Genomic DNA, 16,023 nt, shown 5'->3' on the forward strand with positions numbered 1-16,023 from the left:
ATTTTGTATGTTTGATTTCTTTACCATGGAGGAGAGCACCAAGGAGAGAAAATAATACTTTGCCTATTTCAGGAATCCAATAAATTATAACTTTACTTTCATAATGGCACATTTGTAGAGTAGGGCATTGACAGTTTTCTGGAGCCATTTGAGATTCCATTGGGACTTACTGGAAATTCTCATGTCAGGGCTAAGGAAAGGAAAATTGGGCGAATGCCCAGGACCCCCGCATTTCAACAGGCCCCAATTGACAGGATGCCAAGGGTGCAGTGAGACTTTATATTTGTCCAGAAATCCATTTGGTCCCAATCCCCCTCCTCCGTATGTATTGCATTTACCTTCAGGGAGCTTTCCCTATTTACCGCGGCGGCAGAAGTATCAACGCCGGCCGCGGTAATTAGGGGAGCAACTGCAAGGGGTCAGCACTGGAGCTCCGGGGTCCCCTGAGCTCCAGCTCTGGTAGTTCCTAAGGCACCCTGACTCGCAGATTGCTGGCCGGCATTAGGCCGGATCAGCCCGGGGGTGTTAGGCCAGAACGAACTACTGGCAAGGCCGTTACTAACCCAAAGGCCAGAGTTTGCCGACCCCTGCACTATACTTTGGGATTGATTTACTAAAGCTAACCTTAGTCAACAATCCCTTAACATATTATTGGGTATTATATATGAACACAGCTTCACCTTTTTCATTTTGCAAAGCAAACATAAAATATGCTGAACTGAACACTTAAAAGGTGCTGTTTTTTTAAGGAAAACCTTCCTACATTAATACCTGTGCACTAATATATTTTATGTCTGTAAAAGCCCCATGTGTAGACATTTAAAAGCCCTGAAACTACTGGGCAGCTTCAGCAGGTGGTGTTCTATAGTATCCATCTTTGTTACTTCCCTGGAGCTACATAAAAGGTTATGTAGGAAGGTAAGGGGAGGGGCATAGGAGCTTGGCCATCACAAAAAGTAATTATCCTAGATGGGTATGATGTGCATGGAGTGAGGGCATTGTACTAGGCTGCTTTCACAGGGTCTCTTTAAAGTTTATCTCTTGTCAACATGAAAACCTATTCCATGCTCTATTTAGATCTTTTCACTTACCAGTGTCTACAAACCAATTACCTTCAACAGGAGAGATCTTGGTCAGTATTTGATACATTAGATTGAGTAATATTGGAGGATTGGTTTGGCTACATACACACGTGCAATATTTGTTGTTGGAAAGGATCTTTCATGATCTTTTCCAACGACAAAACGACTGCACGATGCATGAACGAGTGTTGTACATTCAGCACCGTCCTACTCTATAGAGAGGGGGAAAACGACGGAGCGGGACCCTGCTGCGCTCTTTCCCCCTTCACTTGCGTTACGATCGTTCATCATCCATCGTCCGTGGATCGGCCAGGATGGTCGCTTGGACGATGGACAATGAACACTGTACACGCCAGATTCTCGTCCGATATTGGCCCTGAGCCGATTATTGGACAAGAACCATTGTACGTAGCCTTTGGAGTTGCACTATAACTGTTCAGTGAACTACATTGTTTCTATAGTTGCCATCAACAAGCAAAATCAATTATTTTTGGCTGGGCACAGAATAAACCTCTAGGAACCATACAGACAAAAATGAGCAAATTAGGTAAAACTTGTTATTGCAAAGTTGACTGTGTTCGGCACGGCAGTTCATGCCTTTTGTATACGTGTACTATATGTATGTTGTCAGGTTTTATTTAGAGTTTAAAATGTACAGGTTTGCAGTAATATTAAATAATTATGTATCTTTCACACTTTACATGAATGAGATCTCCCTATCGTTTTTATGTCCCCATAATGTTGAAATCTCGACCAGGACACTATCTGCATGGAGTTTGCAGGTTCTCCCTGTGTTTGTGTGGGTTTCCTCCCACTTAAAAAAAAACATGTAGTTAGGTTAATTGGCTACCCCCCCTAGGAATTGCCCTTAGATTGTATTAAAAAGACATATGACTAAGGTAGGGACATTAGATTGTGAGCTCCTTTGAGGGACAGCTAGTGACATGACTATGGACTTTGCGCTGCTTAATATGATGGCACTATATAAATACTGTGTACTGTGTAAGATACCTTGCTACACAGTACAGGGTTATTATTAATATTATGTCAGTATTATGTCCTTACTACAGTCTTTTAGACACATAATCTAGGTACAAGTTTGAATAAAAACTAGTGAATTTACCATTTTTTAAAAAGATTTCCAGGATCACATTTCTCCTCTATATGATCATTGGCATATGTAAGGCCAAATTGTTAGGACAACACTTGGAAATAATTGGGTATCTTGGGATATCTTGCCTCTGGGGTCCCCAAAAGAGAAGTCCAGTAAGCAATTAAACCTAATGACTACTATTTTGTGGAAGCTGTCTGCAAATAAAATTTCCTTCGAAATACTATTTGGCCCAGGGCAACTATGCAGATGAAGAGATTTCCAATAGCACCTCCAGATTTTTATCACAATTTCCTATAGGCTTCAAATTACCTTCCTATTTACACCTTTAGATAGGTGCCTATGTTTCCTAACATTTTTTTTTACAATGAATTAAAGGTGTTATCCACATCTGCGAATCCAACAGATTATTTAAGCAGCCTTATAGATATGGTAAATCTGAAAAGAAGAAATTGATTATTATTATTTAGACTGGATTCAGCATAAGGCACATTATGTTTGTGCCTGTATACACAGCAAAGAGGTGATTTTCTCTATATGTTTATTGCTCATGTAGGGTGCCTACAGGCTCATGTAATATAAAATTGGGCCCTGGTTACCAGGCACTGGTAAAAATACTTAAGCAGAACTTGGCCCCATATCTCATGCCACAGATTGGCCCCATTCAGTTTTCTGAATGCTAATTACCAAAAACGTATGAATCTTTTTTAATGAGCCTTCTACAGGTTTCAATGGTATTACAGAAAAGGGAGGGAGAACAGGAGGGGATGAGAAATAAAAAAAGAATAGAATATTGATTTTACAGTAAAACTCAATCTTGTAGGGTATGACTGGATCTGATAGACCCATGTAGCTTTTGCAACTACACCCTAGCTTTATATCATTTAAAACCATGATATTGAGCTCACTGAAAATAAGCGCTAAGGATCTTTCTTCAGGTGTCACATCATTACTTGCATGATGTGGACGCTTCCTAGTGACTCCCAAATGGTGACTTCACATTAGAATGGAGAACATGGGTGTGCAGCACTGACACTGGCAAGAGGGGAAGGATATGGGAGTACGGGCACAGGGCAATGCCAAGGGACCTAGTTGACTGATTTATAAATGTTGCCGCTTTATTTCTGGAATCATTTAATACATTTCACTATGATAGTGTTCCTATATTTGACTGCATTCACTGCCAATCTTAGCCATGGTTCCTCTACAGATGTCTAGGGGTCCCTACGGTGTCACTTATTGACCTCCCATCTGAAGGTGCAGTTCTGGGCCCATTGCCACTTGGCAATGTGCCATGGCAGTATTGATATTTTCAGTGTTCTTTAAGCACAGCTTTGTATAGGGAGGAGGGGGTATTCTTCCCACTGATCACAATTATAGGGGGCATCATTTCCAAAATTCCCCAATAAATACATTTTAGTAGAGGTTCCCCCAGACCTAAAATCTATTTCCATGGTTCCTCTGGGTTTCCTGAGGATGGCCAATCCTGCCACGCTCTGCTTACTTTACTGGGAAGTTGTCACATTCTGCTAGCCTTTTTCACAAATGTTAGTGACGTATTGTTTATTTATTGTATTATTGTGATGTATTGCTTTTTGTTGTAATATTTATTGTGACATATTGTTTAATGTTGAAATATTATTTATTGTGACGTATTGCTTATTGTTTTCTTTGTATTTTCAGATTATACTGCATTATAAAACGCAGCAGGTCCACAAAAATATCACCATTTTCCACCCCGCCAAATCATTTCTGTACAACTCCCCCTTCGGAGGACTAAAACGTCAGGAGTACCATCGAGACGAGTAGGGCTAGAGCGGCAGTAAGGTTATGACGAAATTGCCCATCGTCTTCTGTTCGCTCGTTGCGTACTGCGCCTGTGCAGTCCGTGTTACTGCGCCGTGTTCTGCCGGTTTCTCTGTGTCTGGTCAGCAAACCGTGAGCCACCATGAGCGGCACACTAGCTAAGATCGCCGAGATAGAGGCCGAGGTGATTGTGGGGGTGTATATAGGGGAGGCCTGGGATACTTGCAGCTGTTGGCAGAGCTTGGGCCCGGCATGTGTATGTGTGCATTGCCCAGGTGTCGGCATTGTCAGCCCAGGGGGAACACGTGAATGAAATAACACTGAAGTGTCAGGAAATAGCAGAAACTTCCTTTTATAAAGCTGATCTGACACCACTCAATTCATTACAGAATAATACAAAGATGATATATATTGCACCTCAATGGACTGATCAGAATGCCAGGCTCATTTTATTTATAAATTATGATTCCTACTTAATGTTTTGTGAATTTAGTTACATGTGGAAATCATCCCATTGTGACAGGTTCTCTTATGTTACTGCATCCAGAATAATAAACCAACTTTACTACTTTCTAGATGGCCCGGACCCAGAGGAATAAAGCTACCGCTCACCATCTTGGTTTGCTAAAAGCTCGTCTAGCTAAACTCAGACGTGAGCTCATCACCCCCAAAGGAGGTGGAGGAGGAGGTCCTGGTGAAGGTACATTCATTCTTTGTTGCTGATCAAAATCACATTAATCTTCTACTTTCCAGTTTGTCCCCACAACAAATTATGACATTATCAAATGTTAATGTGATCATTTGTTGTGGGGACAAACTGGAAATTAGAAGGTTTATGTGAACAAGTTTGGTTGAAACCATTTTTCCATAACTCCACGTTGTCACGTTGAGTTAAATTAAGCTTTCTAACTTTCCCCTATCATTTAAAAAGCATCTGCACAATTAAAGACAGCCCATGGCATTTTGATATTATTCCTTATAGATATTATTTGATATTATTCTATATATATATATGTGCAAAAGAAAAGCTAAATATAATTATTCTTATATCTATTTATAATATTCTTTTGTGTATGTGTGTGTATATAACTATATATATATATATATATATATATATATATATATATATACATACTGTTAATCGCCAGTAGATAGAATATTAATTTACTTTCACCTACTGGTTTGGTGATTAAAGATCACACTGCCCATATTGGTTCAGAGTGGGGAGGTTGCACGATGCAAGCAGAACATGCCCAGTGTATGGAGAGGTGTGTATTGTCATTAGTCATATTGTCAAGTATATTGGTACAGAAAGGACTCTCCCTACCTGGTATGTCAAGTCAAACAAGACCTACTTATATATTTCTTCCTTTTGCCATATTATTGCACTGTAATTAAAAACATTGCTATGCAAAAAAAAAATTCTTGCAAATTGCAAAAATTCGTCCAGGTCCATATGTTTCAATGGCAGTAATTGATTCTAAGGGAATTGTCCAGTTTGCTGTTTTATAAATAGAGGCCCTTGTGTTCTTCTTTCTCAACGTTTGGCCTGATTCTTTTTTTCTTTTTTTAAAAGCAATTATAATAATACTTGTTATGTAATTTATATATGTCTTAACCACTTATTCTTTCTGGCAGGTTTTGATGTTGCAAAGACTGGTGATGCTCGAATAGGGTTTGTAGGATTCCCTTCTGTAGGGAAATCAACGCTTCTCAGTAACCTGGCCGGTGTTTATTCGGAAGTGGCAGCCTACGAGTTCACCACTCTGACCACCGTGCCTGGAGTTGTGCGATACAAAGGAGCCAAGATTCAGGTACAGATAATAAAACAAAAGGCATTTCTAAATGTCACCCAAATGGAAATGCTGTATTATGGTGTATTATTTGTTTTGACAGCTTCTTGATCTCCCAGGAATCATTGAAGGGGCTAAGGATGGTAAAGGCAGAGGCAGACAGGTCATTGCAGGTGAGCAAGTTATTAGCCATTTAGTATGGTTTTTATGGTGACAATTTTATATGGTAATAATATTTATTCCTTTTTTTCTTCTTTTAAATACAGTGGCTCGCACTTGCAATTTAATCCTAATGGTTTTGGATGTGTTAAAACCACTGGGACATAAAAAAATAATAGAAAATGAACTGGAGGGTTTTGGTATTCGGCTAAACAAGAAGCCACCAAACATTGGGTTCAAGAAGAAAGACAAAGGTGGCATAAATCTTACAGCTACGGTATGTTGTAGTGGGACGAGCACATTAGCAATGGTGTCAGTCATGGAAGTAAAGTATCTAAAAAAAAAAACAAAACACATTTGTAGCTGCTTACAAGTCAACGCTGCATACAGTCAAATGATCCACCCAAGGAAAAGTGGTGCTGGAACCAAACCGATCAGATTTCAGCAATTATTTTTCTACTGTTAGAAAATGAGAGGTAATATCTGTATGCTATTGACAACATATTCCTTCTCTTTTTTTTCCCAATGTTCCAGCATTTATCTGTTGGGCCTGATGATGGTGTAGATAACTTTCTAATTAAACTGTTTTTATTGATATTAGAAATATGGCATTGTGGACACTATAGGGCCTATTTACAAAGCTGTGAATCTGACATTTGCTGTAACATTCCCTGTTGGAGAATCCTCCAGTTCCATGTGTTCCAATGGCAGTAGTTGGAACACCAGGAAATGTCAGATTCACTACTCTATAAATAGACCTGGTATGTGGTAAAGTATTTGTAACGCACTGTATATGTGCATTGTCATTCATTCTTTATTGCATCCCAGCACACATAAACATTGCGTAATAGTGCACCACAATACAATTTATTATAATTATTAATAAACAGGATTTATATAGCGCCAACATATTACGCAGTGCTGTACATTAAATAGGGGCTGCAAATGACAGACAGATACAGACAGTAACACAGGAGGAGGAGAGGACGCTGCCCTGAAGAGCTTACAATCTAGGAGGTGGAAGTAACACACAATAGGAGGGGAGCTATATAGTGGTGGGAAGTAGTGACGGTTTTCAAAAGAAGATGGGGGTAGGCAAGTTTGAAAAGATGGGTTTTGAGTGCTCTTTCAAATGAGCAGAAAGAAGGAGCAAGCCGAATAAGATGAGGAAGAGAGCGGCAGGGGGAGTATTTTTTATTATCAGGTCGGAAAGGTGTGTGGGACAAGAACTGTGGAGGGATTTGAAGGCAAAGCACAAGAGATGAATTTGATTCTAAGGTGAAATGGAAGCCAATGAAGAGAACTACAAAGAGAGGCAGCAGAAGAGGAGCGGAGGGAAAGATGGATGAGTCTGACTTCAGTGTTCATAATAGATTGTAGAGGAGAGAGTCGGGTTAGTGGAATACCAGAGAAGTTACAGTAGTCCAGACGAGAGATAAGATCATGTACAAGGAGTTTGGTGGTCTCGGGACAGGTAGGGGAGAATTTTGGAGATGTTGCGTAGGTGAAAGTTACAGGACCTGGAAATGTTCTGAATATGGGGGGTAAATGAGAGGGCAGTATCAAAGGTGATGCCAGGACAATGTGCCTGAGGGGAGGGACGAATAACAGTGTTGTTAACAGAAATGTGAAGGGGGGGAGATGATGAGTTCTGTTTTATCCAGGTTGAGTTTCAGAAATCAGTCAGACATCCATGATTTGATGGCTAATAGGCAGCATGAAACCTTATCCAGGACTGAGGGAGACAGGTCAGTGGTGGACAGATAGATTTGAGTGTCATCAGCATACAGATGGTACTGTAAACCAAAGGAGGAAATGAGGAGGTGTACAGAGAAAAGAGAACCAGTGGAATGGGCAGCTTAAAAGCCAGAGTGGAGAGGATCAAGGAGAGAGTTGGTGCTCAGGTAATAGGTTAGTCTTTTGTAGACAAGGCGTCCAAGAAGTTTGTAAACATGTGAGGGAAGGGAGATAGGATGGTAGCTAGAAGGTAGGGAGTGGTCTAACGAGAATTTTTTTCAGGATAGAATAATTGCATGTTTGAAAGCGGAGGGGTAAATATGAAAGCGAGAGGTTGAATAGTTTGGTTTGGGCGGGGACCAGGGTGGAGGAATAGGCATGGAGTAGATCAGAGGGAATTGGGTAAAGCGGACAGGTAGTAGATGGAAATGAAGAGAGGAGACTTCATCCAATGTAACAAGGTTGAGGGAAGCCAGTGATGATTTACAGGTGGAAGGGGTGGATATGGTTGGAGTGGCCCAGTGAGCAGAGACATCGTGTCTGATTTTGTCAGTTTTATCTCTAAAGTAGGTGGTTATGTCTTGGGCAGAGAAGGTTGTTGTTGGGGGAGCAAGTGTTAAGAATAGGCTGTGTGGGTTGGAAGCTTGAGAGGAAAAGACAGACAGGGTGGACTTCAAAAGAGGTGAAAATGAGAGAGGGAGGGGTAGGGAGGACACAATAGGTACAGTTAGGTAAGAGAATGAGACCCACACTGCCCCCTACTCTGTTCCCAGGTCTAGAGGTAGGTGTGAAGTGCAGGCCTCCATAGGAGAGAATAGCGGCAGAAGAGGAGGAAAGCCAAGTTTCAGTGAGAGCCAGGAAGTTCAGAGATTTAGAGAGGAGAAGGTTGTGTACGGAGGTAAATTTATTGCCAACTGATTTGGCATTCCATCGACTGCCAGAGAAAGGGGATAAGAACTTATGGGTAGTGGGAATAGTAATGAGGTTAGGAGGAGGGTGAATCTCAGTGAAAGGTTTGGGGAGAGTGGGGCTGTGGCCTGGGTTGGGTGAGATGTCACCAGCAAGTAGCAGAAGAGAAAAAAGGTGCAAGAGTACAGGCAGAGAAAGCAGGAGAGAGGTCAGACAATGAGTTAACAGACTGGGGAGGAGGAGAGGGAATAGAGCCAGCAAAGAGAGTACAGGGTGAATGATACATTGTAGCAGATAACTGGAGTACATGATAATACAGATACACAGATAATCATAGGAGTACATGATACATTGTGGAAAACTGAAGTCATGTAAGCAGGTACTGTAATATGTGTGGTAGTGAGGCTTTTGAACTCTTGAGTTCCAGGAGTGGGATTGGATGAGTCAGTCAGAAAGATGGTTTGGTGAAATAGCATTTCAGCAGTAGAGGTTGTGTTGGAGTTCAGGTGGATGCTTAATGATGAAGCAGTCCAAAGGCATGGGTTTGGAGTTGCAGAGTGTAATGCCGTGTCCAGTTCTGTTCCAATTCCTGCTTCAATTGAATTCCCGGAAATTATTCAATTTCTGGAATAATTACCAATTGCTGTAAATATTCCTTGTTTTGGTGTACATTGGTGATGTTTTGGCTATTGTCTCCCATCTTGAGTGCTGTAGCAGATTGTTATGACTGAGGTCTAAACACAGTAACTTGACTGACTTTTAACATGCAATGATGCTGCTGTTTTTGTGACAATTCAATAAATTATTCATACATGATATAAGATAGGTTTGCTTTAATATACCCATATATCCCTAAACACCTTAATTCAGTAAATAGATTTGCTTTGTATTTAAAACCACATATGTACAAATGATTTCAACCTCTTTTGTTTTATAATTGTTATTTATAGTGTGCTCAGAGTGAGCTGGACTTCGAAACAGTAAAGAGCATCTTGGCAGAGTATAAAATCCACAATGCAGATATCACCCTAAGGAGTGACGCCACAGCCGATGATTTGATTGATGTAGTTGAAGGAAACCGGTATGTAGAGGGCATTGGGTTGATTTTACAGTGTACCACACATGGTTTATGTATAATGTTTTTGTGTTTTCCAGCGTTTACATCCCCTGCATCTATGTGCTTAATAAGATTGACCAGATTTCTTTGGAAGAACTAGATGTAATTTACAAAGTGCCACACTGTGTCCCAATTTCTGCACATCATCGCTGGAATTTTGATGATCTTTTAGAAAAGATCTGGGATTACCTGAAGTTGGTGCGAATGTGAGTAAAGTTTTATGTGTGTCCTGCTATGGTTTAGTCAGGTGAGTTGTAACCTTATATCATAAGGTGCATGTTCTTTCAGCACAATTTAGAAAATTCTAGAATCTTCTAAAAATACAGCTGGTTTCATCTCTATGTAAAAAAATCAGTGTAAGGATTACTAACAAGAGTGCCTTTCACCCAGAGACATTGAGCCTGATTTATTAAAGCTCTCGAAGGCTGGAGAGAATACAATTTCATCAGTGAAGCTGGGTGATCCAGCAAACCTGGAATGGATTTCTTAAAATCATTTGCTATTAGCTAGCAAATGTTTTGAATCCTGGACCAGATCCATTCCAGTTTTGCTGGATCACCCAGTTTCACTGATTCAAGTGTATTTTCTCCAGCCTTGGTCAGCTTTAATGAATCAGGCCCATTGCATCACAAAAGAAAGATCTTTAAAGCAGCAATAAATTAATGATTACTCACCTATCCCCATTGCCATTTCCTCCCATGGGACTGCCATCTTCCTTCTTTACTTTCTGAAGACTATCTTTGACCATTCTTATTGGCCATGCCAGAATGGCGTAATTCCTGCAAGTTTTTAATTGCCAGCACATGCAAGGGAAGCTGCAACCAATGCTGAGCTGCACAGCTGGGCAGTGATCAGGCAGGTAAGAGCAGTTATTGCAGTAGGGACATCGCCTGTCCCTTTTCACAGTAACCACCTGCCTAAATGGCAAAATTTCAAAGTGAGACTTTATTTCCACTTTAAGGTCAGATGAGATGATCAGATGGGAATTTTCCCTGCACATCTATTATTTAGTCCTGAACTAGTAAGCACTTCATAGACTTGACATGAAAGCAATTGTGAATCACTGTTCATTTCATGTAGAGAAATAACTCAGCTTTGTGTATTTGATAAAACCTAGCTGTAAACGTACTTACTATTTGCACCTTCTTTAAAGCTTTGTATATCGTTTACTGTTTTGTTTTTTTTTCTTAGTTACACCAAACCAAAGGGACAGTTACCTGATTATACAGCTCCAGTTGTCCTTCCTGACACTCGCACAGCCGTGGAGGATTTCTGCACCAAAATTCACAAAAACCTTATTAGAGAATTCAAATAGTAAGTATTTGTTGTGGCTTTTGTGTCAGGTTGCTCCTACTGCTTTTTAAAAGCTCCTATAGGTATAGCCAGGAATCTACAAACATTTGGCCATAAGGTATTATTACAATAAAGGTTTACAGATAATTCAGAACTTAAAATATAATCTGTCTTTTACAGAGTTAAAATGTTATAACCTACCATGTTTTTCAGTTACATCCATACATTTTGTTGTAGAGTATTATAATACAACTTGGAATTAATTTATCACAGATATTTCCACAGCAAACCCACTCCTTTTTACGTAGCTATGCTTTACATGTTATCCAAAATAAAATAAAAAACGTAGCTGAAGTCAGACTTCTAAAGTATGTGATTTGCCTTTCATCACAGTGCGTTGGTATGGGGATCTTCTGTCAAGCACAACCCACAGAAAGTTGGTAAAGATCATGTGATGGAGGATGAGGATGTCATTCAGATTGTGAAGAAATAATCCTGACCTTTATCCACAGTTTCACAGGTTCTCACAGATATTAAACATTGTTGCATGTTCATCTATTTGTAAATATTACAGTGCCAATAAAATTCTGTTTAAAATGATTTTTTATGTTCCTAATTGTTTGGGAGAGAATTGCCATAATTGTTGCTGTTGGGTAGTACTTCTGGAGATGCTCATCTTTTATTTTCCCTTCACTCAGTATGATCCTTGCTTTGCAACATACAATTAGCTTATTGTGCTGCTTCCCCCACCCCTATATGAACTTTGACTTAGTATTTAGTCCCTTACGGTCTAGTCTATACAGCCAACTCAAAATGTTTGCAATCAAAAATAAAAATTGTGTTGCATTAGGGAAGCGCAATGAAATGGACTGCCAGCTCCCCAGAACAGTCAAAAAGGGATATTTTTTTTCTGATACACTATGGGTCTTGTATGCATTGGAGCTGCGCTGCCAATCAAGATGTATGTCGCTGCAACATCCTACACTCATAGAAGGAATACAAGATACTACTTTACATGCGCCTAACATGTTGCAGTGGCATACATTTTGAATGATAATGCAGCTCCATTATTATATATAATGCAGGGTTTTTTGTTTTTTTTATTCATTTACTTTCTCTTACCTGTGTGACATTGCCAGTACACCTCTGGATTCCTCTGCAATACATCTAACGCACTGTTATACATCTTCAGTCCGTAATTGAATATTGAGTCTCAACACTTCTAGAAAATGACAATGACTTTTGAGATATAGATCACCCTCTAGGAAAAGATTTAAGTCTCGGACAAAAAGATCTGCATTAAGGCACTGCCATTCTCTGTTAAGATTCTACCACCATCAACCTTATCTTGAGAGGTGTTGGGTCTGTCTGAAAAATCTATTTTCTGGAAGTGACCAAGAATATAAAGTTCAATATTCAGAAATGGGTATCTTTAATAAAAGCAGGTTTTTCAAGGAAAAAAATTACTACACTGAAATGGGAATGTAAAATAGAAATCCATAAAAGGATGGCCTCTAAGTGTAAGATTCTGATCATTCCTACTCAAACAGGAAGTTTATGAAGGCTTAGAAGGTCAACCCACCCTCCCAAGTAAAAAGGGGCTAAAGAAAGTAGCAATTTCAGGAAAAAGTCTTCTCTTTAAAGAATGCAGTTGAGAGTCAGTCCTAAAGTGCAATGGAACTTTAGTTAAAAACAATTTGAGATCAGGCCAGTCCTTTATTGCAGAAGGGACAAAGGTGATGTCCCCTCTGCAATAAAAATAACCTTATCCAATAGCATTTTTTTTAATACAATGCATCCAGGCCTGGCTCAATTTTAAAATTCTTTTATTCTGCTTTACCCTGGGTCTACATGGACGTATTTTAAAAACGCATGTAAACGTTCTCATTGCGTTTATATGCACTTTTATTAGCGTTTTAAAGCTTGCTTTTAAAATGCTGGAAAAAACCTATGCCGTGTTTTTAACTAGTTTGCATATTAGGTGCAAAAACACCCTATTGAAATCAATGAAGGTGTTAACCCACCTTTTCGGGCATTTTTAATTTTTCAAACGTTTGAGATAAATGTCATAAACGTGCCCCAAGGAAACGTCCTGGTGTAGAATACCCCATTGTAATGAATGGGGATTTCAAACATGGGCTTTAAAAGCCTCAGGTTAAACACTGGGCAAACAGTCCATGTAGACTAAAGCTGCGTACACACTTCCAATTTTTGTCGTTGGAAAGGATCTTTCACGATCCTTTCCAACGACAAGGGGGTGCACGATGCATGAACGGTTCTGTACATACAGCACCGTTCATGCTCTATGGAGAGGGGAGGGGGAGAGCGACGGAGCGGCACCCTGCTGTGCGCTCTCCCCTTCTCTTTCATTAGGATCGGCTGTCGTCCATCGTCTGTGGATCCGGCAGGTCGGTCGTCCGGACGATGGACGACACCGACTGTACACACGGCAGATTTTCGCCCGATAATTGGCCGATGCCGATTATCGGGCGATAAAAATCTGACGTGTGTACGTAGCTTAAGCCTTAAAGAGGAAAATGTTACATCCTCTAGTTAATGGGACACACTAGGCACATTATACTGCCAGGGGTGTACACAAGATTTTCCAGGTTCAGCAAGATCCTTTATGAATCACAGCAGTACAGCTTGGGTACTAATGGCACTTTATTTACCAATTCTGCACCTACTCAATACACACTGCATATATTGATACTGTTCTTGTACCAACAAAATACTCCACAATAAAATAAATGCAAGAGATTTTACAGACACACACCTAATACATGTGTTGATTTGTCAGAGTGTACCCTTAAAAATTGGGTTGAACACAAGCTAATGATGCTGGGGAAGACTTGGCTGGACCCAGACTGATTGTGACTAGGCTACAGGCTGAGCATAGACTAGCAATAAGGCAAGAAACTTGGCTGGGCATAGCTTGTTATGGACAAGCATTTTATGACCCTAAATATTGGACCTTACCCTAACTGACAAAGACATTAGAGTTTGGAACTAGACCCTAGGAAGGAGGCAACTACTTGTCACTTTGATTCACTCATCCTAAAATTCAGTGGTTGCAGAACACTGACAAAGTATGGAACAAACTGACAGTCTGTGGGCTGCCCACGGGTGACTGTTCTGGTAGCAAGTACAAACAAGACAACAGGGGGGAAGGCTTTAACTAGACCTTTCTCAGCAGTGGTCCGACTAACAAATTTATTTCTATTCTCAATACCAGAAGTAGCTTCTATACTAACACCAAGGAGGTGAGTGAGCAGTTCATCTTCTGTTCAAAAACTTGTTCAGGTAGGAAGATCAGACATTCGGACCTGTGCAATTGAAAAGCCACCAAGTTGGTACATGTAAAATACAGTGTCTAGTACCCTCCATATGACCCTGTTGTGTAAATAGATAATTTTTGCAATGAATATCTGTGTCTGGATGAAGTAAAGGAACAGGAAGCAGAGCAATGATGCCATGTGCAGCAGTTCAAAGCCTTCATGTGATACTGGTTAGCTGATGCAAGTAAGGAACAAAAGGTATCAAAGGGAAACGGTGGCTGGGATGGAACCCACACCCCCTAAATCTAACTTCTTTATCCCTTAAATCCAACTATAAATTCAATTCTCAAGAAGCATATAGGCAAACTACCCAAGCCCTATGCCCAAATCTGTCCCTATATTGAACAAAACATGGTACCATACAGGAAAGGGATGCAGGTCTTTGAACATACTGAAAACCAGATGTTGGTCCAGACCCATCTGCAAGGAGGAAATAATTCTATGCAGAAACTTTTTCATTGAAAGCCATGAGACTCATACCAAGTACAATATGCCTTACTTGTCAAATAAGGAATTTTTAGCTTTAATAGGCACTTACCAGTTCAGAGATTGTCATCTCTCAAAAAGCTTTCACAGGTATGTAACTGCAGAAGACTGACTCTACAGACAAGTTCGTTAGGCAAACTGCAAAGGTCTGGGTGATGTGGATTAAAGCTCTGTATATTTTAATAAAAACCTAAACTTAAAAGAGCAAACAGCCACAGCAATTTTACCGGCTTTATGAGCAGAGGCTGCAGGAATTGGGAACCTTCAGAAGGAGCACTGAAAGCATCCCCAGAATTATTATTTGATCACAAGCTAGGAGGGCAGGGTTCAATACACGAGCACACAACCTAGTGTTCCAAGGTCACTTCTAGATTACCTTAAAAAAAAACAAAAAACATTCCATCGGGTTGGGATGCAGTACTTTGAAGGCTGATTATGGCTGCACTATATAGCTGCAATTTAGGAGACCATTTAGCAGCTGTGCAGAAGAATTAGGCTAATTAAATATGATGCAGGTAAAATTAGGCAATTTTTTTTTACAATGCAGAATTAGTGAAAATACCAGCAAACTTTAAGACACTTAGTAGACTATATCCTAGTGCCAGATACCACAGGACACCTTTACAGGTCTTGTGGTTTTTATGTTTATTTGAACATTGTATCCATTAACCCCCCTAGCAGTCTGATTCTGGACATATTTCCATGCAAAAGTACTTTTTTTGCATGGAAATGTATTTTATATTGTGGACCTCACTGACACGTCCAATAGTTAATAAACTTAAAAAAAACACAAAAATCTGTTAATAAAAAATAATGTAATATAACTGTACAAAACCATTTGAATTTTTTTGCCGCCAAGTCCCGGCCGCACCACCGTCACCAGGAAACCGTGTAGGATGTCTCTGCACTTTGTAGCCAGACGTGTCCCCAGGACCTGCAGGGGACCATGCACATCGACCCCAAGTCAGACTCAGGAATACTGCTAGGGGGTTATTAAAGTCTCCCCCAGAGGTTCATGTGTACAATTAATGAGCAAGAATATACAGACAAATTTTAGCACATTCACAACTTAATGGTGGCTGTAGCAGCCAGATTGTGTTCCTCTTAAATAGAAGATGAGGAGTTATCCAATGGGTGAGAAACTGCTACTTCATACAACTGGACACAAACCAAAAATAACTGTCAGAACGCA

General features: G+C 40.1%; 1 protein-coding gene across 1 annotated transcript; it reads left to right on the plus strand.

Moving 5' to 3' along the window:
- Positions 1 to 4,019: 4,019 nt before the first annotated feature.
- Positions 4,020 to 11,607, plus strand: DRG1 (developmentally regulated GTP binding protein 1). The gene is made up of 9 exons (XM_072415527.1): positions 4,020 to 4,183; positions 4,576 to 4,699; positions 5,638 to 5,813; positions 5,896 to 5,965; positions 6,059 to 6,228; positions 9,548 to 9,678; positions 9,753 to 9,920; positions 10,906 to 11,028; positions 11,401 to 11,607. The coding sequence occupies exons 1-9, from the start codon at positions 4,142 to 4,144 to the stop codon at positions 11,498 to 11,500; spliced, it is 1,104 nt and encodes a 367-aa protein (XP_072271628.1). The 5' UTR covers positions 4,020 to 4,141; the 3' UTR covers positions 11,501 to 11,607.
- The last annotated feature ends 4,416 nt before the right edge of the window (positions 11,608 to 16,023 follow it).

This window comes from Pyxicephalus adspersus, chromosome 6 (assembly GCF_032062135.1).
Source record: "Pyxicephalus adspersus chromosome 6, UCB_Pads_2.0, whole genome shotgun sequence".
Taxonomy (NCBI): Eukaryota; Metazoa; Chordata; class Amphibia; order Anura; family Pyxicephalidae; genus Pyxicephalus; species Pyxicephalus adspersus.

Bases quoted from the DNA above. Each gene is read 5' to 3' on its own strand.
- DRG1 (XM_072415527.1), top strand. From the start codon at position 4,142: ATGAGCGGCACACTAGCTAAGATCGCCGAGATAGAGGCCGAG. The intron at 5,814-5,895 runs GTACAGATAATA...TTGTTTTGACAG, and splicing joins ACAAAGGAGCCAAGATTCAG to CTTCTTGATCTCCCAGGAAT. The intron at 9,679-9,752 runs GTATGTAGAGGG...TGTGTTTTCCAG, and splicing joins GATGTAGTTGAAGGAAACCG to CGTTTACATCCCCTGCATCT.